This window comes from Lissotriton vulgaris, chromosome 2_1, assembly GCF_964263255.1.
Source record: "Lissotriton vulgaris chromosome 2_1, aLisVul1.2, whole genome shotgun sequence".
Taxonomy (NCBI): Eukaryota; Metazoa; Chordata; class Amphibia; order Caudata; family Salamandridae; genus Lissotriton; species Lissotriton vulgaris.
In genome coordinates, this window is record NC_141687.1 from 2,040,345,953 (window position 1) to 2,040,368,196 (window position 22,244).

General features: G+C 48.8%; 1 protein-coding gene across 4 annotated transcripts in view; it reads left to right on the top strand.

The window, feature by feature from the left end:
- The window catches only part of SECISBP2L (SECIS binding protein 2 like), an 877,433-nt gene that overhangs the window by 476,619 nt on the left and 378,570 nt on the right, over positions 1-22,244 (top strand). For all 4 annotated transcript variants that reach the window (XM_086958273.1, XM_086958272.1, XM_086958274.1 and 1 more), the window contains exon 13: positions 15,465-15,597. In XM_086958273.1, coding sequence (XP_086814399.1) covers positions 15,465-15,597 — 133 coding nt within the window. The remainder of the gene's footprint in view (positions 1-15,464; positions 15,598-22,244) is intronic.

A 22,244-nucleotide genomic window follows, 5' to 3' on the forward strand; every position in this document is an offset into this window, starting at 1 on the left:
TTTTTTAGAATGTATTTATATTTTATCATTTTCTCAATTACATTATATAACATTGCACCATGAACAAAGTCAACAGTAGCGATCCTGTTCAACCTACGAAAAAGTCAGGAAGTTCCCCAGACAAATGAACCAATGATTACTAAGACAGTACGCCGAGTAATTAGTGTTTAGGCCTCCCGCCCAACCATTCAAGTGATTCTCTGTGCACTGGGATACCCCTATTTATTTATTTATTTAAAAGTTTTATATAGCGCAAACAAGATCTTTACAGATATCAGAGCGCTTTACATAGACGGGTACATGAGGGAGCAAAGTCAAACAGGTAAACAGGCTTTACATAGAAGGGTGCATGGGGGAGCATATTCAAACAAGTAAATAATAAATCACAGTATAAATAGTACAACTAAGTGACAAAGCCAATCATGTGAATGATAAAACAGCTCATACAAATAAGTCAAGGGTCAAACATGTAATACAGATCGGTGCAGGGTGTTAATAGGGTTCGAGATAGTAGCTCAAGTGTCTTCGGACTCTTTGCCATCAGCTGTATGCCTCTCCTCAAAGCCCGTTAAGAACTCCCCCAAGATTGTCAAGTCCTCCTCTGCATGTTCGTCAGTCCTACACAGGTAAAGCTGGGCTTCCAACGCCCATTCCTTAACATCTCTAATCCATCCCTGTTTGCTGGGACCCACCGGGTTCATCCATGTAATAGCCATCCGTCTTTTTGCAAGCAAGAGGGCTAGTTGCATTAACTTCAGCTGCGTTTTTCTACCCTTGCGCTGTTTGATAGACTCCAACAGACATGTAGTTGGTTTCAGATTGACTACTACCCCCTCAATACGTTCTAATATCTGCACCACAAGCTCCCAAACGGCACACACCAGAACATGGCATCCTTAAAGATGGTCACATTAATAACAGCTTTCTTTATTGCAATATCTCTTCACAGAGTAAGTAAATCACAAGCACTCATAATCCAAGCACCTTATATGCAAATACAGAAGGACAGGATAGTCATAAGCACAAACCCTCATTTCCTATCAAAGGTTACATAATTTTTTCACATAAAGCAAACTTGTTTATATACCACGTTTTTTCCAAGAACCAAAAACTCCAGCAGAAAGAGCACTACACACGTTAGATGCCTGAAGAGCAAGAATGTACTATATGGAGAAAATTAAAGCAATCAGAAGGCGACAACAACTCTTTTTGTCATTCTCAGACAATAACAAAGGGAAAACAGTTACAAAAAATACCTTTGCAAGATGGATTTCACATGCAAACCGGATGTGTCATGCAGCAGCAGGTGTACAACTACAATAGCAGCCAAGGGCACACTCCACTAGCAAAAAGGAGCAACAAAAGACTTTCATTCAAACTTGCCGTTACAAGACCTTTTCAGGGCAGCTATTTGATGCACGCTTTCACAAAGCACTTCTGCATAGACATACAAACGAACAATAAAGCTCAAGTGGGACAAAGAGTATTGAAACATTTATGTAGAAGCTCAAACTAATTTTTAACCCAGCCACCACAAGGATGAAAAAAACACTACAAACTCAATGCACAGCATTCGAATCCAGAAAAGATTCCTGCTGCAAAACGAGATGGTTTCTTTCCTGTAAGTGTAGCTTTGCTGTTTGAAACATGTTCTGGATTTACATGCGACCCACTCACCTCCACAGAAGATCAATACAAAAAAAAGAATCTGAAGATGGCGACCAAGCGTGGAAGCTTCCGGAAAGTGTGTATGATGTCAAAAAAGGCTGGATCAGACAGCAAATTGTGGGACTGTCGATGCATAGCAACAAAACGAGAACAAGCATTTGCAATGCAATAGGTCTCGCATTAGGAAAGTTTGAGCTATTGGTCTTGTAAATGACAATTTTTTTTATTTATGTGTTGGTTTTGAAAATAGCTTAATTAATAGCTTTGGCATTTACAATGCCAATAGTTATAACTTTCGCAAATGTGACACCTATAGCATTTGTAATGCAACATATTATGTCATCACTCAAGACATGTTCCATGAAAGCATCTAAGTGTAGTAGGCTTTGCAATAAGCGCGAACAGTGAAGATTGCAGGCGGTAGCGTTCATTGAAGAGAAGATGCAGTAAGCAGCATGAGAACAGTTCTGCTATAAGTGGGTGTAGCTGGTGATTTCTGGTCTTTTCCTTTGTGCTTTTCTTCATCTCCAGTTTCTCAGTGCTGTCTAGTTTGTGATCATCTTGTAGATGATGCACTTGGCATTAAATAAGTTGATGGTGACTGAAATAAGGGGCATTGCAGTTCTTTCTGTGTAGAGGTGAAGTAATTATACTTCTTAATACCCTTTACGAGACGAGCCACAGCATATAGGCTGGTTTTCAGTTGAGTCACTGTTGTGTCAGGGAGGCTGTTGAGCAGTGTTGCCTCCATCCAGGGGGCGGTGAGGATATGGGCTTGCACTGCTGTTATGATGTCATATTCCAGTAGGAAGGGTTTTATTTGTCACAGAGGAGCCAGCTGGAACCATGATGGTGGTGTTTCCCTTGATGTTGTGTTCTTTGATAGAGTGGTCTATGTCAAGGGAAACATTACTTAGAACATTTTATTATCGGTATAACCAACACATGTAGGAATCTTCTCACTTAGGAGTGAGGCAGGCTCCTAACAACGTTCAAGGTCCGTCCCCAAATTACCGCATGCACATAAAGATGCAAATGAACAACAACTGATATAATGAAGTAGCTTTGATAAAATTAGCTGATTCCTGCTCTAATGTAACTGAGCCCAGTAAACAGCCAAGGTTCGAACTACCTCCGGAAGGACTGTGGATTTCCTGGCATCCTACTCTTGAGGGGTGGGTGCACCCTCAGTGCGGGGACCAACAGCAAAAAGAAAGACCCGTGTATATGCCCTTTCAAGCATGAGAGTTATCGGCTTGTCAGGTGGCATTGATTGTAGAAATCTGTCAAATTTACAAATGACACACCGGTGTCACTGGGCCTTATTTTTGTAAGAGAAGAAGCCCTATTATGCAGTAGACACTACAAGGCCTCAAAGACAATGACATAAAATTAGTCATTGGGGTGTTTTGAACGTACCAATGCCACTACAAACATGAAATGTAGCTTCTGGAACCTAATGAAGGTAACTCCAGTCGCCCTGAAACCTTCGACTAGACTTATTTTCAAATAGAAATGCTGGGCTAATCCTACAGTTGATAGATAATCTGTTTAATTTTTCATGTAGGAGTGCTTTTGCCTACAACTGGTGTAACCTGAGAGAAGGAAGACGACGCCGACTGAAAAGCTTTCACAAGCTCACCTCTGATCTGCTGTCACCGAGCTCTCCTTGAGGGTTTGCAAGACACAGTAATTGTCCTCCGCGCTATAATTTAGGAAATTAAACAGCAATCGAGTTTTGCATGTGGTGACTGTTGCCATGTTTTCGCTGTGCCCTTGTTTATCCCCGTACCACATTTGCCCAGGAGTTTCGTTGGCTGTGCAATTTAAGGATAGCCCTGCCTGCCTTGGCCCACGGTAGCACGGAGGAGAGCACGCTGGACTGGTCGCGTGGCCCTGCTATGGACCGCGTCTTATTCTTCGAGAGCAGTGCTGCTGATTGCCTCAGCAGACGGCCGGGTAATTATCTGCAGGTGGCGTTGCCTAAAGCGCTGCAAGCTAAGATGGAATTAGCCGCCAGCACCATTCGTAAACTACGGCAGGTCAGGACGAGGAGCAGGCTGTACTCGCTCACATCACAGCCACGTTATCCTATTAGTGCGCGCTCCTTGTCCAGTCATATCCCCGTCTGCAACATGATGGGGGCCCCCCCTTGCAGCCGCTTCCTTCCACGTTATTCACCTCTTTTCCTCTTTGGCGACTGGTTACTAAAAAAGCAACTGGATTTTTTTACTTGATTGGGGGCACGGTGTGTGGGAGCTTGGTACTTTACCTGCAATAATCCGGGTCCTGGGAGATGCGCCAAGGGCAAAAATACACTCGGGCAATAACGCCTGTTAGATTATCGCGGGGCCACCTTCCTCTTTGGTAGTCTGTACACCACACACACACGACTGCACTGGTGACACTGCACATTGGTTTGCCCCCTTCGAATACGGATTTTCAGAATACATTCTCGTAAAAGCAAGGTAGATTATACCATGCGCATATATTACACGCCTAGCAGGCAAGTCCACCGACTAAATATTTTTATGTAAGAGCTTGAGAATTACCTGCCTGTATTTCTAAGAGAGAACACACTTGTAGTTTGTAAAATACGCTTTCACGGGGATGACAAGTGAAATATTGCTTGTAAGGGTTCGGGGTGAATGTATCTTCAAGAAGTAATGTGGTGTTGTATGCTGAGATACTAACCATAATTAACAAGACACGGACAGCGGGCGGGACACGGACAGCGGGCGGGACACGGACAGCGGCCGGTAGGAAGCAATGCCTGCCTGTTTATCGGTGCCGCACCACGGCGTCTGCAGCCAGCCTGTTTATCAGCGCTGTGCGCCTCTCTGCAGACTCCCCCTGCATTTCAGAAAGGCGCGCGACGCGATCCGGTCTGCATTGGCATGCTGTGGAGACAAGACCTGGCCGCGCGCACAACGCTATCCTATGGGGAAACGCTGCGCGCGGCCAGGTCTTGTCTCACTTCGTCGGTCTCAGACTGCTGAGACGGCGACTATAGTTCTCGCTTGCGAGAACGCGCTTTAAGCGCGTTCGTCGTAGGCGAGACCTAAAAAGGACTAAGACTACAAAGGAGAATTCCGTGTCCAACCACTAGATGGCTGAATAATGCACAGCATGTGCATTCAGAAAATTTTCCAAGCTGTTAAACTACTCTTACAGAAAAGAAACCATTTTGATTTCTCTTACTGATTATGTATACAAACACCGCTGTTAGGTGTGGCTTGCATTTTGAGTCCTGAGTAAACCACCAAAAAAGCCTGCTGCAAAGAAAGTGAAAACGGATAATTGTTGCTTACCTTATGCAATGCTGCTATGTGATAAAGATTTAATGTGTTATTCAGAATATTTTTAGGCTTGTAAAACAGTCCCTAATGCATTGCAGGGAAGTAATTCCATAGGAGGCAGAATGATCCACTAACCAGCTAACAGCATAAGCTGCATTTAAATAATTTGTAATAATACATCTTACACTGTCAAGCCAAGACTCAAAACCTGTATTATGCAAAACACACTCACACTGATTCTTTCTCTGTCCTCTTTTGCGCTGTCTCCCTTCTTTTAAGACCTGGTTCTGCGATATTGGTGGACTTTGAGCGATACAGCATGCAAATATGTATTATTTGCTTGCAGGTTATATCTATAACTCTATTTCTGAAATGTAGATACCTATTTCTGCTACACAAAGCATTAGCTGAGTATGTGTGACTATGATGAATATGAATTTAACCTTTCTTATTGTAAACCTCTTTATCACATGCCCTTATTTCCCCTACTACTAGGCAAAATGATCTCCCAACTAGTCATCAACCACGCTAGAATCATTATAATTGGAGATTTTAATTATTTGCCCACTGATGTACAGGAGAGTGCCAGCTCCATAGAATTCACGGATCTCCTGTTAGGAATAAACTGCATTCAACACGTGCACAATGCCAACCTGGAACTTCACAACCATTAATCTCTACATGTACATGGTCAGACCATTACCGTATCACATTCACCATGGCATGTGCCCCCCAACCAAACCCTCCCTGATGGGTAATCACCTGGCAAGAAATTGGAATTGTTCCAACTTAGGTGATTTCTGCACACTAATAAAGGCCACATTGCCAACTTTACAGGATTCCCTCTGTAATCAGGCAACGAGCATCAAGCTATGGCTTTAATCAGCTAGTGACAGCATCTCCCCCTTTAAGAGAAATAAACTTAAGCACCCCCACGATGCTCACGCTGGTTTTCCGACGATCTGAAACAAAAAAAGAACTTGACCGTATGCAAGCTGAGCTTAGCTGGAGACGGGACTACGTCTCAGAAAAAAAGCCACTTATGTAGCCCTGCTAAAAGACTATAAAAATTCCATCCTCCAGACTAAGGCAGCTTATTTCTTCTCAAAATGAACTCAGCTACTAAGACCAAAGATATTTTTTCTATAGTCAACGAGCTTGCACAACCGGATAGAGTGATGACGAAACCTGACCCCTCACAATCACTATGTGACTCCCTTTACTCTTACTTAATTGAGAAAATTGCCACCATTAAAGTTAGTATTCCTACTCCCACACCTTTGGCTGTTCCTCCTATTGCATGCAAAAATTCTCTCGTATTGGACCAAATCTCCCTAATTTCTAGGGAAGAGTTTTTTGTTTTACTCAAAAAAGTCAGATCGGGCTCCCCTACCGACTGCTGCCTGTCTCATATCTTACAGGAGGCTTTCCTCACCTGCCCAGATCCGCCCCTCTCACTACTGAACAATTCTCTTAAACAAGGCATTGTCCCAGACACCTTTAAAAAAGCTGAAATTGTCCCGACCCTGAAGAAACCCAACTCTGACTCCCTGGTCCTGAGCAATTTTCGTCCCAACTCCTTACTCCTCTACCGAAGCAAAATCTTAGAAGCCCATGTAGTGAACTGTCTCAGCTCATTTATTGAGCACTCACATTTCCTCGGCCCTCACCAGGCAGGATTTAGACCAGCACACTCCACGGAGTCAGTCATCCTAGCAGTCATGGACGAGCTCAAGAGAGGGGCCGATAAAAATATCACCCAGGCCCTGTTACTTTTAGATCTGTCAGCCGCTTATGACACGTTCGATCATGGCTCCTGATCGATCAAAGCCAGACCGTGGATACCTGCATTACTGACACGAAGTGGATTTCTTCCTTCCTCCATAACTGATTTCAGGCAGTCCACTTCTCCAACTTCTCGGCCAAGAAAGTGAAGCTGACCTGTGGGGTCCCCCAGGGTTCTTCCCTCTCGCCTCTCTTGTTTAACCTGTACTTGCTACCTTTCATCTGGTCCTTACGCAAAAGAAGAGTTGAAACTTTCAACTATGCTGATGACCTCCAGCTGGTGTTCGAAATTGACTTTTCCAACAATTCAGTATCCAACTTTCAATCTACCATGAGGTTTATCAGCGAATGGATGTACGCTAACCAATTGAAACTTAACCCTGATAAAACAGCTGATTCTAACTGGAGGTACTATCAACCCTTGGAATTCCAATTTCTTTTTTTAGGGTCGCAAGACTTTTATTCACAGTTGCCAAAATAACACAGCATTATGGCCGGCAGCAAGACTTCAGATTCACTTCATCGGTATATTACACAGCTGTTTAGCCGACAACCTCCGGTCCGGCAGCAAAGTCAATCAAAACGGCAACACATACGTTCATCGTTTTCTCTTCACATTCAAATGTCTAGTCTCACTTTTTCTCTTTCTTGTAAAAATATGAACATAACTCAACTTATGACTCAATCAGATGTGTTAAACAGTATAGTACATCGCTACCGTTCCAGTAATCATGTTCTGTGGTGGTTCAGTGTGGACTCTTACAGTACCCATCCCTCCCCCAAGCTACTCGCCTTAAGCATATGTTCTGTCATGTTAGCAACCCCTATCGTATCAGTCTAGTGCCGTTATCTGCCGTCTAATGGAGCTGCTCAGTCTATCTCTTCCTCATCCTCTGAACTCTCAATGTCCTCCTCCGACAGTGGCTCACATACGTCACCCCGATACCGGTTCCAGGGCAGCCATACCTTATTCCATTTACGAGGGTTAACTCTCATTTTATACACAGCTCGTTCAGTCAACATGAGCGCATCCATGTTCCTGCACCACTGCGCCAGACTCGGTGTTTCCACTGCCCCCCACTTCTGCGCTATATCTCTCTTTGCGACCATGACACCTATTGTGGTCCACTGCTGGCCCTGGCGTGCCAGATCATTCGGGCTCCATATACTTAGCAGGCACATACGGGGATCAGGTGCAATTGGCACCTCTGGAGTCTTGGAAATGGTTCTCATCACCCGCCGCCAGTAGTCTGAAATGACGGGGCATTCCCAAAGTGTGTGCAAGAAGGTGCCCTCCTCCCCACAGCCCCTTAGACAATACGAGTGTTCCGCCCTGTGTAGCTTATGTAATGTAGTCCTCGTAAAATAGATCCGGTGCAGTATCTTAAGCTGCACCAGTCGGAATCTTGCCAAAATACCGCCTTCTCTCGGGGGCGCCAATGCAGCATTCCAGTCCGCATCATCCATTTCTCCCAGTTCGTCCACCCCTTTCTCCTGCAATTTATCCAGTGGGTCAGGCAGGTTATTTAGCAACTTGCGGTATGTGAGGGAGGTCGCGCTAGTCTGCATGTAGTCCGTCAGGAGACGATCCTCCAACGGTGAGGATTCCGGGACCTCTGTACCTGCCGTGATGGCTGTTTTCAGTGCGTGTTTAATTTGGATATAGCGATAGGTTTCGCTGGGACCCAGGTTCTAGTGCTGCTGTAGGTGCGAGAACGGGACCACTCCCTCCTTTGACCACATGTCACCCACCGTGGAGATGCCTATATTGTCCTATTGAGTGAATCCCTTGCTGCGCCGTAGGTGACCCAGTGCCTTAGTGTCCCATAGTGGTGTGAGCTTCGTTATGACTCCCCCCCCCCCCCCCCACCTCCCCGCCCCCCCATTTAAGCCGCACCTGCGCCCTATGCCATAATGTCACTGTGTGTTTAGTTGGTCCCGATAACTTCGCTGCTAATCCCTTGTGGTAAAGTGGTGCCAGCAGGCTGTGTGTGCCCATTGTGCCCTGTCTGCGAGGTAGGTCGGGTCGTCTTGCGGGGCGTGTATCCAATGGTTAAGAACTTTAAGTTGTGCTGCCCAGTAATACAATTGGATATTCGGCAGGGCTATACCACCGTCGTACCAGCTTCTGTTAAGCTTCAGATGTGCAATACGGGCCGGGCGATCGCCCCACAGCAGTCTAGTCACCATAGCCGTCACTTTTTGGATATAGCACGGCGTTACGATGCTTGGCGCGTTTTCGAGGACATACAGAAAACGCAGCAGCGCCATCATTTTAAACAGCGCTGCCCTCCCTAACAGTGTCAGCGGAAGGGTCTTCCAGTGTCGCACATCGCTCCGTAGCCGAGCAAGCGGCGGCAGCAGGTTTTGCTCATAGAAGTCCGTCGCGCCACGCGTGACTTGTATCCCTAGATATTTGAAGGAGATGTCTGCTATGGCTAGTGGGCAGTCATTGGGGAGATTTGGAGAGGGACCCCTCAACTCATAGATCACTGATTTCGACCAGTTGATCGTATATCCCGATGTCCTACCATGCACGTCACACAGCGTCAGCAGTTCCGGGACACCTCTCTCCGGGTCCGTCAAATATATCAGCATGTCATCAGCATAGAGGGAGACTCTGTCTTCCCAATTGTCCCCCCATCTGATCCCTTTCAGTAACGGAGTTGTCCTAATGACAGTGGCCAGTGGTTCCAAGACCAGTGCGAACAATAGCGGCGATAGCGGGCACCCCTGCCTCGTTCCTCTAGCCAGTGGTATCTTGCGAGAGATGTGGCCATTTGCCATCACGTGCGCCACCGGTTCTGTATATAAGAGTCTGAGCCAGGAAATAAATTTGGGACCAAAGCCCATATGGGCCAGCGCTGCAAAGAGGTATTGCCATTTCACCATATCAAATGCCATCTTGGCATCCAGAGATAGGATGGCAGTCGGTTCCGTCAACAGTGGCGCGCGCGCCACTGCTCCATGAACTCTACGAAGATTTAACGCCGTGCTCCTATGCGGCATAAAGCCCGATTGGTCTGGGTGGATCAAGTGTGTAAGGTGGGGCAGTAATCTGGTGGCTAAGAGCTTCGCCAGAATCTTGGCTTCTTCGTTCAGGAGTGATATCGGAGGGTACGACCCACATTCAGTGGGCGGCTTGCCCGGCTTCGGGATCGCCACAATAGTCGCCATCCGTTGATCGAGAGGTAAGATCCCTCTTTCGAGGCTATCCTTATACATAGCCAACAGAGGTGTACTTAGTTTCTCCGATTCCGCCTTATACCACTCGATAGGGATTCCGTTGGGGCCCAGTGCCTTGCCAGAATGTATCGCGTTGATGGCCAATTGCACCTCCTCCGACGTCAACTCGGCCTCAAGTTCTTCCACCGCTTCTTGTGAGAGAGTCGGTGTTGGCACATCATGAAGCTCCATTTCCGCTGCCCCTTCCGTCACTTCGAAGTCAGGTGTGTAGACTTCTTGAAAGTGATCAGCTAGGATTTCTACTATCTCTGACGGTCGCGTATGCAACATCCCGTCACTATTGGTCAATTGCAATATAGTCCTACTTCCACCCTTCTTCTTGTCCAAACAGGCCAGGAGTTTACTAGCCTTATCCCCCACATCATAAATTCTATGTGCGGTTGCCTCTATTTCACCTACCGCCTGTCGCCTTAGGTGGCCGTTATGGAGTTGCTGACAAAGTTGAAGTGAGTGCAGTGTGTCCGCAGTCGGGTCTGCCATGTGTGCTGCGTTCACCGCACTAAGTTTCAATTCCAGCTCTGATAGCTCCTGCCGTTGATTGCACTTATGTCCAGCTATTGTCGAAATTGCTTGCCCTCTCAGGACTGTCTTGTAGGCCTCCAACCACACTGTGGGGGACTCAACCGAGGCGTGTTTTCTGCAAAGTAGTGCCGGGTCATCTTTTTCAGATCTTTCCGTATGGATGAAACATTTAAGTACCCTGGGCGAATCGGCTATATTCTTTGGCGGGCCCTCTCCGGACAGGACAATGTTAGTGTCAACGGCGAATTATCTGAAATGCCCTGAGGTCTAATCTGAGTGTCATCTATGGTGAGAAAGCCTCCGCCTAGGGTGAGAAAATAGTCGATACGAGACAAACTATTATGAGCAGTGGAGTAATAGGTATATTGCAGTTCAGTGGGATGTTTAAGTCACCATAAGTCTATTAGACCCTGCGCCTCCAGAAAGTCACTGAACCGGGAGGGACCTGGTGTCTGCGATCGAGTAGGGAATCTATCCTGTGTGTTGTGTGCCACTGTATTGAAGTCCCCTCCTATAACCAGATCGCCCTCCGGGAGCTCCAGAAGGAACTTCCCTAGGTCGGGAAAGGCGACCGAATGAAGTGCTGGTAGAATGTAAGCGGACTCTATAGTGAGCGGCCCTCCCACTGCCCATGTGCAGCCGCAAAACGGCCCTGGTCATCAATTTTGGTGGTTTGAAGGATGAACTGGGACGATTTCCGCAACAGTATGCCCTTCCCACGTGACCCCGAGGTGAATTCGGAGTGTGCTATCATATGGTACCCTCGTCTATCCAATGCCTTACAAGCATTGCCCGTCAGATGCGTCTCTTGGAGTAGAACTAATGCCGGACCAGTCCCCGTTTAAGCTTGTCCCCTAGACCTCGTACATTCCACGACAGTAGCTCTAGCGGTGTCACCGGAGTTATCCGATGGCCACCATCTAATGTGTTATTTGGTGTGTCTTGTGCCATTGCTGTCCTGGAGGGGCTCTAACATATGTGGTGGTCCTCCGTGCAGTCCACACCTAAACCTAGGAACCATTGTGTTGTTGATAAGGTATTGTATGTTACTGTAATGAGTCAAACGATTTGAAAACAGTACCTTGCCCTGCGAGGTAAACAACCCAAAAACAACCCCCCCCCTGAACTGCCCCACTCCCTGCCCTCCTGCTAGACGGACATAGAACCGCCCGCCCCCCCAACTTAGCAGAGCGCATTAACCATCCCCCACACAAAATACTTTCTCGTCGGGGTGAAGTCCTCCACGGAGTCGGCAGCCCCTCTTACCCTCCTCGGGGGCCCCTCGCCCAGTGTCCAGTGGCAGCCCATTCGGCACGAAACATGAACAGCAATTGTCTTACTTTCCTCGGGTGTCTATTGCTCTGTCTCTGCGTCTTCGTCCACGCCTTCTCGTACTGGTGATACTTCCGCCTCATCACGACCTGAGGCTTGGGAGCCTGCGAGGTCCTCTGCATGCTGATTTCTATTTCTTCTGTGTGAGCGACGAGGCTGGGTGGCCGGCCTCCATCCCTCCAACCAATCCTGGGCTATTTCAGGAGTGTCAAAAAACCAAGTCTTGTTGTCCGCCACAATCCGTAACCTGGCCGGGAACAGCATCGAATATGGAATGTCCCTCGCCCGCAACTCTCTTTTCACGTCCATGAACGTTCTGCGGCGGCACGCTACCTCCGCCGTATAGTCCGGAAAGAAAGCCAGTGTGGAATTCTGAATTTTGACAGGAGGGGACACCCGTGCCGCTTGCAGAATGGCGTCTCTGTCTTGAAAATTGAACAGTCTTGGAGTCGCTCCAGGTTTTGGTCGGCCTCCCGGAACTCGGTGTGCTCTCTCAACCGAGAAGAAGGTGGAGAGACCCTTCGGTTGGAGCTCTTTCTTGATTAGGTCTTCCACGAAGAGATCCATCGCTCTAGTACCTTCGGATTCCGGAACCCCTATGATCCTGATGTTGTTTCTCCTGGAGCGCCCTTCCTGATCGTCCAGCCTCTCCTTCAGCGCTTTATTCTCAGCCGTCATGCGCTCCATTGCCGTCTGCAGCTCCGAGACATCCTCCACTAAAGACTTCGTGACCACCTCCATCGAGCTCACCTTTTCAGACATTTTGTGGAAGTCCGCTCTTATCAGGGTGATCTCAGTGGAAATCGTGCCAACCATCGCCTGTACCTGCGTCAATGCCCGCATAACGTCGTCCAATATCGCCTTTTTCCCTCCTGCTCCATCCGCTGATTTGTCCGGCAGGCGCCTTCCCGTTACCGGGGGATAAAGTGCCTTTGTCGCAGGCATATTTGTCAATCCGGGTCTGCGTTGTGCCACCTTTCGATCCCCTGCCCGCCATGGTGCATTCACAGTGTCGCACGACGTTCACGATTGTCCTGTGCACCCAAGTGATTTTGCCGTACAGGAGGTCACTGAAGGAACCCCCAACGAACTTATGCTTCTTCTGTTAGCTGCTGCTCGCTCACCTGTCTCGCAGACGGCTGTGTCCACAAAAATATGCCTATTGCACCAACCAGACCAGTGGCACAGTTTGTCCTGCGGTGCCTTGTGGTACAATAAATGTCTTGTCTGGGCCGGTAGATGTTCCCCTTCACTGCTGTGTTAGGCCCACGGGTAGCTCTTCTCCTCCAAGGGGGCACCCTGCCCAGAACGTGTTGCTGCCCCACGCTATTGGCTGCATTTGATCCCCCATAACTAAGGGTGGTTTTGTATTTCTGGCACTCCCTATGTTGCCCACTGACAGTGGCTGTCTTCCGCTGCTACTTCTCACAGCCCTTCCCCGTCGCGTGTGTGACTCCCCAATGGTCACCAGGAGTTGTGCCCCTTCTGGTCTAAGCGCCGTTGATGTCCTCGTGGCCACTCACCGGCAGGCGGATGTGTCTCAGCACGTCAGATGCCCCTTGTTGTTGCTGGTGCCTGTTGCCCACCTCTGTGGTGCCACCACTGTCCGTTTCTGTGCCCAGGTCAGCGTGTACCTCGATGCGGCCGCCGTGCCCCAGCACTTATTCCCAGGTCGCGCCTTGCTCAGACCTAATAGAGATCCCGGGGGCCCTCCGTGTTCATCAAGAATTGCGCCCCAGCTGGTTAAGGCGCCGCTGATGCTGTCCCGGCGATCATTCACAGGCACGGCAGGCTCTGTCTTAGTATGCCTAGTGACCCTCGCTTTTGCCGGTATCTGCTATCCCCTGCTCAAACCCTGCCGTCTGACTCTGCGTCCCGGACAGCGCGGGTCTCTTATGCGGCTGCCGTGTCCCAGCGCCTGCTCCCGGGTCTTATCGTGCTCCGATATATGATCGATCCCTGGGGTTCCTAGATCTCACCAGTCTTCCGGCATGTTTGGCATACTCCATTAGTGTGTATTACTTTAGAGCTCACCCGCCCAGTCCTCTCAACTTCGGGGCATGCGTGGGTTAGTAGGGTGAAGCAGCCCCCGGCAGGGTATTGTTCGGCTGATCGGAGCCGGCGCCTGAGGCAGTTGTTAGCTCAGCTAGTGTTCCCGAGGGGATGTCGGCCACCTCGGTGCCTCAGTGATTGTCCACCTCCTCTCTGGCGATTCGAGACGCTGCATCTCCTGGCCGGCCGGTGCCCTTCAAAATGGCGGTGGTGCCTACTCTCGGCTGCTTCCGCAATTCCTGCTCGCAGTCCAGCTCCTACGAAGGGAAGTCTCGTCTTCTGTATAGCGGTGCAAACGTGTCCACACTCGCCGCTTGTGCCGATGTACTTGGCTTGTCACCAGTCTGGTCGCCGCGATCTCCACCCAGCGGCCACCGGGCATTTCCGGCGAGTCTTATCCATGCAGTTGGCACTTCTGGTTGGGTTCGTCACGGACCTTAGTCCCCGGATCCTTTGTCTCCCACAGGCCGCTGAGGTGAACGGCAGTTTCTTCTTCTCCACCCGATCACGTCTCGCAGTCGGAGTTTCGGCCGCTGGTGCTGTCCGGTCCTAGGCTTCGGGACCCTCCGAAAGAGACCTGGGTATGGTCGGATAAGTTCACGGATCTAAGGAGAGGCCGCTCTACTCGCGGAGCTCGTCTCCTAAGCTGCCGCCATCATCGGCTGCTAGCCACGCCCCCGGAATTCTAATTTTTGGCCTCCTCTCCTAGGCAGACCTCCACGCCCAGTAGGATCTGTAAAGTGCCATGGGGTTATAATTAGCAACGACCTGTCTATGAAACTCCAGATCAGTGTGGTGGTCTCTGCCTGCTTTTTCCACCTACGCAGAATCTGCTCTTGAATTGATTATGCCAACTCACTTTATGTCAGCATCCCGGCATATCAACGTCACTGTTTGCAGTTGGTACAAAACCAAGCAGCCAGGCTCATTTTCCATCAACCCAGACACCAACATGTCCACCCTTTGATGAAGAGCCTCCACTGGCTTCCGGTGGCTAAACGCTGTGCCTTCAAGCTGAGCTGTACCATCTTCAAAGCCCTTGCCTGGAACGGCCCAGCATTCATCTCCTCAAGGATCCATTGCTATGCCTCCTCTCGTGAACTGCACTCCTCCCATCTGAATCTGCTTACCACCCCCACTTTCAAACGTAAAAAACACGGTGGCCTCAGATTTTCAGTCCTGGCCCCTCAATTTTGGAACTCTCTGCCTGCTGGACTGAGATCAGTAACATCCTACGCCCAATTCAGAACACTTCTCAAGTCCTTGTTGTTCTCTCAGGCATACGAGTAAAGGTTCTGTTATTTTGTCACTGTCGCCCCTCCCGCTCTCAGCACCATGAAACCGCTTGGTGCAAGTGCGCTTCACAAGTATTTTTAACATAACACAACATAACAATATTAGAACTACCCACTGCATTGAGCTTAGTTTTAATTCAAATGATTATTTTAACATTGCTAATAATCGTGTTTATTATTTATGCCCTTTGTAAATGAATTGTTATGATGTGTGTTATTCAATCACCGTAAACTATTTTGACTATTAAAAATATTTTCTTTTCAGATTATTTTGAAAGAGAGAGAGGAAAAAAAAGGGCGTTTACCTACTGATCATTCTCTTGTTGGATCTGAGGAGCAGAATGACGTGCCCTTAAGTTTTCTGGATGACCAGTCTGAGGAACTAGCATCTCAAGAAGGTGTGTCATTAAAATATAGTCTAATGGTCCATGGTGCCTCTTCAGAAGTATTTGAATTGTTTGTTTTTATCTCTTCGATTCATTGTTATACAGATGTACCAGGCTGCAAGCAGTAAACAAACTAGCATCTGTTTTCCCTTTGTACGTTCTAGTCTACCATACCGATATCTGCACCTGAATTTCCCTCCTACCCTCCTTCTTTAATGCACCAGACAATCTGAAATTGAAGAAAAAAAATCTTTCACATAAATGCTTCAACCCTGACCTAATCAGCTCCTATTCATGTCTTATGAAGCGAAACACCATTTGGGAACAACCCACAGGATGGACGATAGGCCAAGCTCCCTTCAGCCATTGGCTTCTTTGGATTTGCCCTCTTAAACCATAGTTTTATTTTAAGGTCTGTCACAATTGGGTCTGTTTACTTGAGTATTAAGCAGCTACACAATTAGTGTTGATGATTGGTAAAGTAGTCTGTATTGTGGAGTATTGCTGCTGCTCTTCAGCAGTTCTTCATTATGATTTCAGATACACAAAAGGTGATGGTAGGAATGGTTGCAGTTTGTCTAACCACTGACAATTACTCGGGGTTGCTTTCCAACCTATCTTTCTTTTGCCCACCATGCCACCTCAGTTTGGACCCAGCCATATGCAATTCAGTCTTGACCCTGCTCCAATCGGAACAGTCCAGCCTGAACAGCTGGGCCAGGTCCTCCCTGAACCAGAACACAAGCAATCCAAGGCTGGATTTTCCCTGATCAGTTGGGTGTAGCTTAATTCCAGTGGCACAGTTAGCACAGGACCGACTTCTGGGCAAACACTCGCCACTTAGGGCAATACATCTAAAGCACAAAAGGTGATGGGAGTAATGCTTGCAATTTGCCTAACTACTGACAGTTTCTGGGGGAAGCAATTCAACAATCAATCTTTTGCCCACCATGCCACCTCAGGTTGGGCCCAGCCATATGCAAATCTGTCTTGACCTTGCTCCATTAGGAGCAGTCCAGCCCGAACGGCCAGGCCCTCCTTAGCTATGTTCAGACTGAGGTGGCATGGTGGGCAAAAGAACACCCAATGGAGATTTCTAGCTGCAGATTCGTAACCTTTGAATTATCCCCAGGGATCAGACTAGATCCAGAAATGTTTCATGAGCAGTACCCCTGCACACTGGTAGTTGGCTTTGTTCGGTGCTGCACACACCAGAAGTGACATGCACATTGCCTATATAGGCGTCACCCCAGCACACTGATGTTGCATCTTTTCTTTCTGCACCAGTCAGCATATATTCGGAGAAGAGATACTTCAAGTCACTTTTTGGCTGACCTTTTTCAACCCTTTTCCTGAAGATGTTGGAGAAATTGTCTCCTTGTGTGGCAGAGAAGTCCATGAGGAGGAAGGCTGGTTTCAAGCTCTGTGGCTTCCGTTACCAGTAAATCTCGGTGACGATCCACAACTAGTCTGGCTTTGGTGCCACTGTTGCGACCACAGCGGCAAGACCTGTGTGGATTGTCGCAACAGGCACCCCAAGGCCTTGAGGGAGCGCCCTCAAGCTCCTTGCATCTCTATGCACTGCGGTCTCGATCCCGGTCGAGGTGAAAGTTCCTTGATCGATAGCAGAGCCATTCCAAGTGCTTCATCATCGCAGTCTTAAGTCTTCCGGGCAAGTCCCACAAGCATAGGCAGAACAAGGAGTCGAAGAGGTCTTCCACTTTATCCCATCTGTCGAAGTCTTCCAACGAAACGAAGGACCTTCTGCATTCGAGGTCTGGCTCCGTGATTGAGCCAGTGCCTTCTCTGCGCCTCGCTAAGTTTTTTGAAGCTGGAGCGATCCTGCACAACTCAGGGAGTTTTATGATGCCATGCATCTTATATTTGGGAGCTCGTCCCCACTGGTGCGCCCTCAGTCCCTGCGGGATCGTTAGGGGCCCCTACTGGGTTTCCGCCAAATGAATGAATGAATGAAGTGATTTTATAAAGCGCGCATTACCTGGAGATGTCTTGGCGCTAGGCGGATCAAGGACCAAGGACATGGCAACAAAACTGAGTTAGGTCTGAGTGATTTTATTGTTACCAGAAGGAAAGAGCCAGGTCTTTAGCTGCTTTCTTAATAGCTGGAAGAGAGTTCCATAACTTTTCTCCCTGGAAGGTCCGCATTCTGCTGTCCCAGTTTGCTCGTTTAATTCTGGGGATTCGGGCCATGTGCGCCAAGCTAGATCTTAATGTGAAAGGGCTCATCCCCCGTGCTAGTCAGGTCCCTTTTGATCCATGGACGAATCGTGAGTAACCCTGGTTGAGCCACTTCGACTGGCACCGGCTCCTCCACCTAAGTTCCAGCCTACGCCTACTGGTGGCACCGGCCCATAATCATCCCGACTCCAACACATAGCCACAAGGCCGTCGTCCGATTCTGGTGCAGACCGGAGGCATTTCTTCCATGCCGTAGCCTATGCCCTATTCCTGCGGCCTAGGACTTTAAGATGATTGGGAGGGGCACGGGATCTTGATGAATACCAGTTCCTAGATGTCACTGTGGACTCATGGTGTGAGGATCTGGCGGATGCCAGTGGTCTGGACACCTCCCCAGCTACTGGCTCAGTCTCTCCTTCTAACGTGGCTATAGAGTAGGGAGCCTCATTTGCTATGGTGTTGACAAGGGAGACCAAAGTCATGGACCTTCAGCTGCCCTCTGGCGGTCAAGATAAACGTCTTGATGGAGGTGCTTCAGCTGGGAGTGACCCCACTGGAGCTGCTTCTGCCAATTACCGAAGCTCTCACGGACATCCTACTTGGGACCTTGTCCAAGCCCTGCGCAGGGGCTCCTGTGTTTAGGACAATTATCCTCCACCATCAGCCTGCCCCAAGGGACCACAACTTCCTCATCCAGCACCTTTCCTCAGAGAGGTTGGTGGTCCAAGCCTCCTCCTCCTGAGTAAATCCTGGCACATTCCCTATCACTCCTCCGGACTGGGAATCCAAGAGACTGGATGCCTTGGGAAAGAAGATGTTTTCGTCCTTCAGCCTGGTACTGTGGTTGGTGAACACCACATGCCTTTTGGGCCAAAACTACCATTCACTCTGGGACTCGGTTGCAGGGGGGCTGCCTATGGTCTCGAAGGATGCCTGAGCCATACTCTCCTAGGCTATTGCTGATGGAAGAGACACAGCAAAGTTTGCCTGCTGTGGGCTGGATACGGCTGACTCTCTAGGCAGAACTGGTTCATCGTTGGTGGCCCTTAGACGCAACTCCTAGTTGAGAGCCGGTGTCATTTTGGCGGATGTCCAAGCCTCGCTCATGGACATGCCCTTTGATCGTTCCTGCTTCTTCAGAGATAAGGTGCACTCAGCGCTGGAGCGCTTCCAAGGACAGCTGGACTATGGCCAGGTCATTAGGCCTTTCCATGGCCCCTGGCCAACCCCAGTCTGCCTTTCGCTCCTTTTGTGTCCATGGAAGAGGTTTCCAGCCATATCTACCCGCCCAGCTACCACAGCCCGCCAGCTTCCCAATCCCTGCGTGGCAGAAGACTTGGTACCCACAGACCTTGTGGGTCGGGCAGCAAAAGATCGGGCCAGCCCACCCCCTGCCACAGCCCCCCTCCACCCCCTGCCACAGCCCCATGTGGCCTCTAAGCCTCTTTAGTTTGCCATCCAACCATCATCGGCATTCAGTGGGAGGCAGGATACACCAGCACCAATGGAGGTTGATAAGATCTGACTTCTGGGTTCTTAAGATTGTCCACGCTTTGTCATTACCCCACCACTCATGCCACCCACTTCCAACAGGCAGGCGGAGGACCACATCTCTACTCTGCCAGGCAGTGGCAGCTCTTTTGGCCAAGGGATCCATGGAGAATGTGCCGGCATCATAAGTAGGTTGTACTTGTTATTCCGACTACTTTCTGGAGCTCATAAAGGTCGGAGGCCTTTGTCCTTTCCTAGAACTACACCCTCTAAATGTATTCCTGTAAAAGGAGAAATTCAGAACGCTCATACTTGCTCGAGTCCTGTCTGCCCTGGACCTGGGAAACTGGAAGGTAGTGTTGGACCTGCAGGACGCATATTTCCACATTCCAGTCCTGCCTGTCCACGGACGTTACCTATGGTTCACAGTAGGCCACAAGCACTTTCAGTTTGTAATACTCCCCTTTGGCCTTATCAGCACAACTCGGGTGTTCACCAAGGAGATGGTGGTGGTTACAGCTCGTCTGTGGAGATCTGGGGTGCTAGTCTTCTCCTATCTCAGCGACTGGTTATTGAAGGCTAGCTTGCCCCAAGTGGTCGTCTCCCTCCTCCAGAATACGGCAGACCTCTTGCACTCTCTGAGGTTCACTATAAACATGCTGAAGTCACACCTGATCCCCTCTCAGATGCTCCCTTTCATCAGAGCTGTTGTGGACATAGTGCCGTTTTGGGCTTATCCTCCTGAAGAGTGAATCCAGGATATTCAGGCTATGATACCAATATTTCAGCCTGGGCTTCGTGAGACTGACTCGTAGGCTATTGGGTCTCATGGCCTCCTGCCAGTGATGCATGCCCGTTGGCATATGCAGGCTCTGCAGTGGGATCGGAAGTTTCAATGGGCACAACATCAGGGGAATCTCTCTGATATGGTTCAGATCTCAGAGGGCACTGGTAAAGCAACGCAGTTGTGCTGAAGGAGAATGATTAGGTCAGCGGCAGATTTTTCTCCCCCCCCCCAACCAAATCTGAGGGTAGTAACAGATGCGTCACTCCTAGAATGGGGCGGCCATATGGGAGAGGTAAAGATCAGAGGACTGTGGCCTCCTGCGGAATCTGAAATCCTCATCAACCTGTTAAAACTCTGTGTGATCCAATTGGCATTGAAATCCTTTCTATCCTCAATCGAGGGAAGTCTAGGTCGGGTGTTCATTGAAAATACAACTGCCATGTGCAACAAACAGGGCGGGGAGGGGTTGTGGACCCTCTGTCAAACAGCCCTGCGCCTCTGGACTTGGCTAGAATGTCAGGGCATTTCCTTGGTGGTTCAGTACTTTGCGGGCTCTCTGAACACTTAAGCTGATTAACTCCGCCGAAGATGCCTAGCAGATCACGAATGGCATCTCCAACGGAAGGTGGTGCGAGGTCTCTTTCAGTAGTGGGGAGAGCTGTGGTTAGATCTGTTTGCCACCACAGAGAAGTGCAATGTGACAAGTTTTGCATTCTGGAGTTTACAAGGTGGCTCTCGCTCGGAGATGCGGTTTGTCTCGAGTGGTGCTTCAGCCTCTTGTATGCCTTTCTGCCCATATCACTCCTGCCCAGAGGTCTCAAGAAGATCGGGAACACTCAGGCCCAAGTCATCCTTGTGGCTTCAGACTGGGCTCAGAGAGTTTGGTATCCCAAGCAGTTGAGCATGTCCATCGGCCCTCCAATCAGGCTGCCCTTTCAGGTGATCTTCTTTTACAGCAGCATGGGGGGGGCTTCTCCACCCAAACCTGTCAAAGCTCCACCTTCATGCTTGGAGGTTGAGTGGTGACAGTTGAAATCTTTTGACCTTCCGCCCGGTCTGTAATGTTATTTTGGCAGCTCGACGTCCATTAACATAGCAGGTGTACTCCGGCCGGCGAAGCAAGTTAGCGGAATGGTGTACAGCCAAACAGATTGACGCTTTATCTGCACCGCTCTCCCATGTTCTAATGGTAATCCTTACCCTGGCACTGCAGAGCCCTGCATTGGACATGTTGAAGGGATTATTTATCGATCATCTTCCACCTTCCTGCAGCTGCCAGATCAGCTTTCCCTCTTGAAGTCCCATATTGTAAATAGGTTATGTAAAGATCTGCAGCACACTTTCTCCAGCTGATTTGTTATGCCTCAATGGGACCTTAACTTGATTCTTACCTTTCTAATGCGTGCTCCCTTTGAACCATTTCATACCTACCCTGTTATGCTCCTCACCATCAAGACAGCTTTTCTAGTCACAATTTCATCTGCTCAGTAGGCCAGTGAACTACAAGTGCTGTCATCTCAGCCTCCATACGTCTTTCTTCCAAGACAAACTGGTCCTTCGGACTTGTACATCCTTCTTGCTGAAGGCAGTCACCACATTCACGTAGGTAAGTCCATCACTTTGCCTAACTGTTATGCTCTCCCTCATCCCTCTTGGGAAAAGGAGAACTTCACCTGCTGCACCCAAAAAGAACATTCCTTTTATTGAACGCTCAAAACTGTTCTAAGTGGATGATCAACTCTCCGCGGGATATGTCGGAGGCAAGTAAAAAACAGCCCACGCAGAAATAAACCATCTCTGGATGGATTGTACTCTGCATTAAGATCTGCTGAATATGTTCATTCCACCAGAGCAAAGGCTGAGACCACTGCTTTAGAACACGGAGTTCCAGTCCTGAACATCTGCCAGGCAGTAACATGGGCCTTGCTTTTTTTATTTTTTTATTTTACAGAGTTTTATATAGCGCAAACTTGACCCGAATCGGGTATCCGAGTGCTTTGCATCGCATCAGTTGCATTACATGAGGACACATTCATTTATTGTTAGGCTCAGGGAGATTAAGTGATTTGCCCAGAATCCCAGGATGTTTAGCGTCCTTGCCGAACTCTAACCCAGTTCCCCAGATTCAAGGTCGACCACCCTAGATGTTATGCCACCTCCTCCCCCTTTGCACGTTCACCAA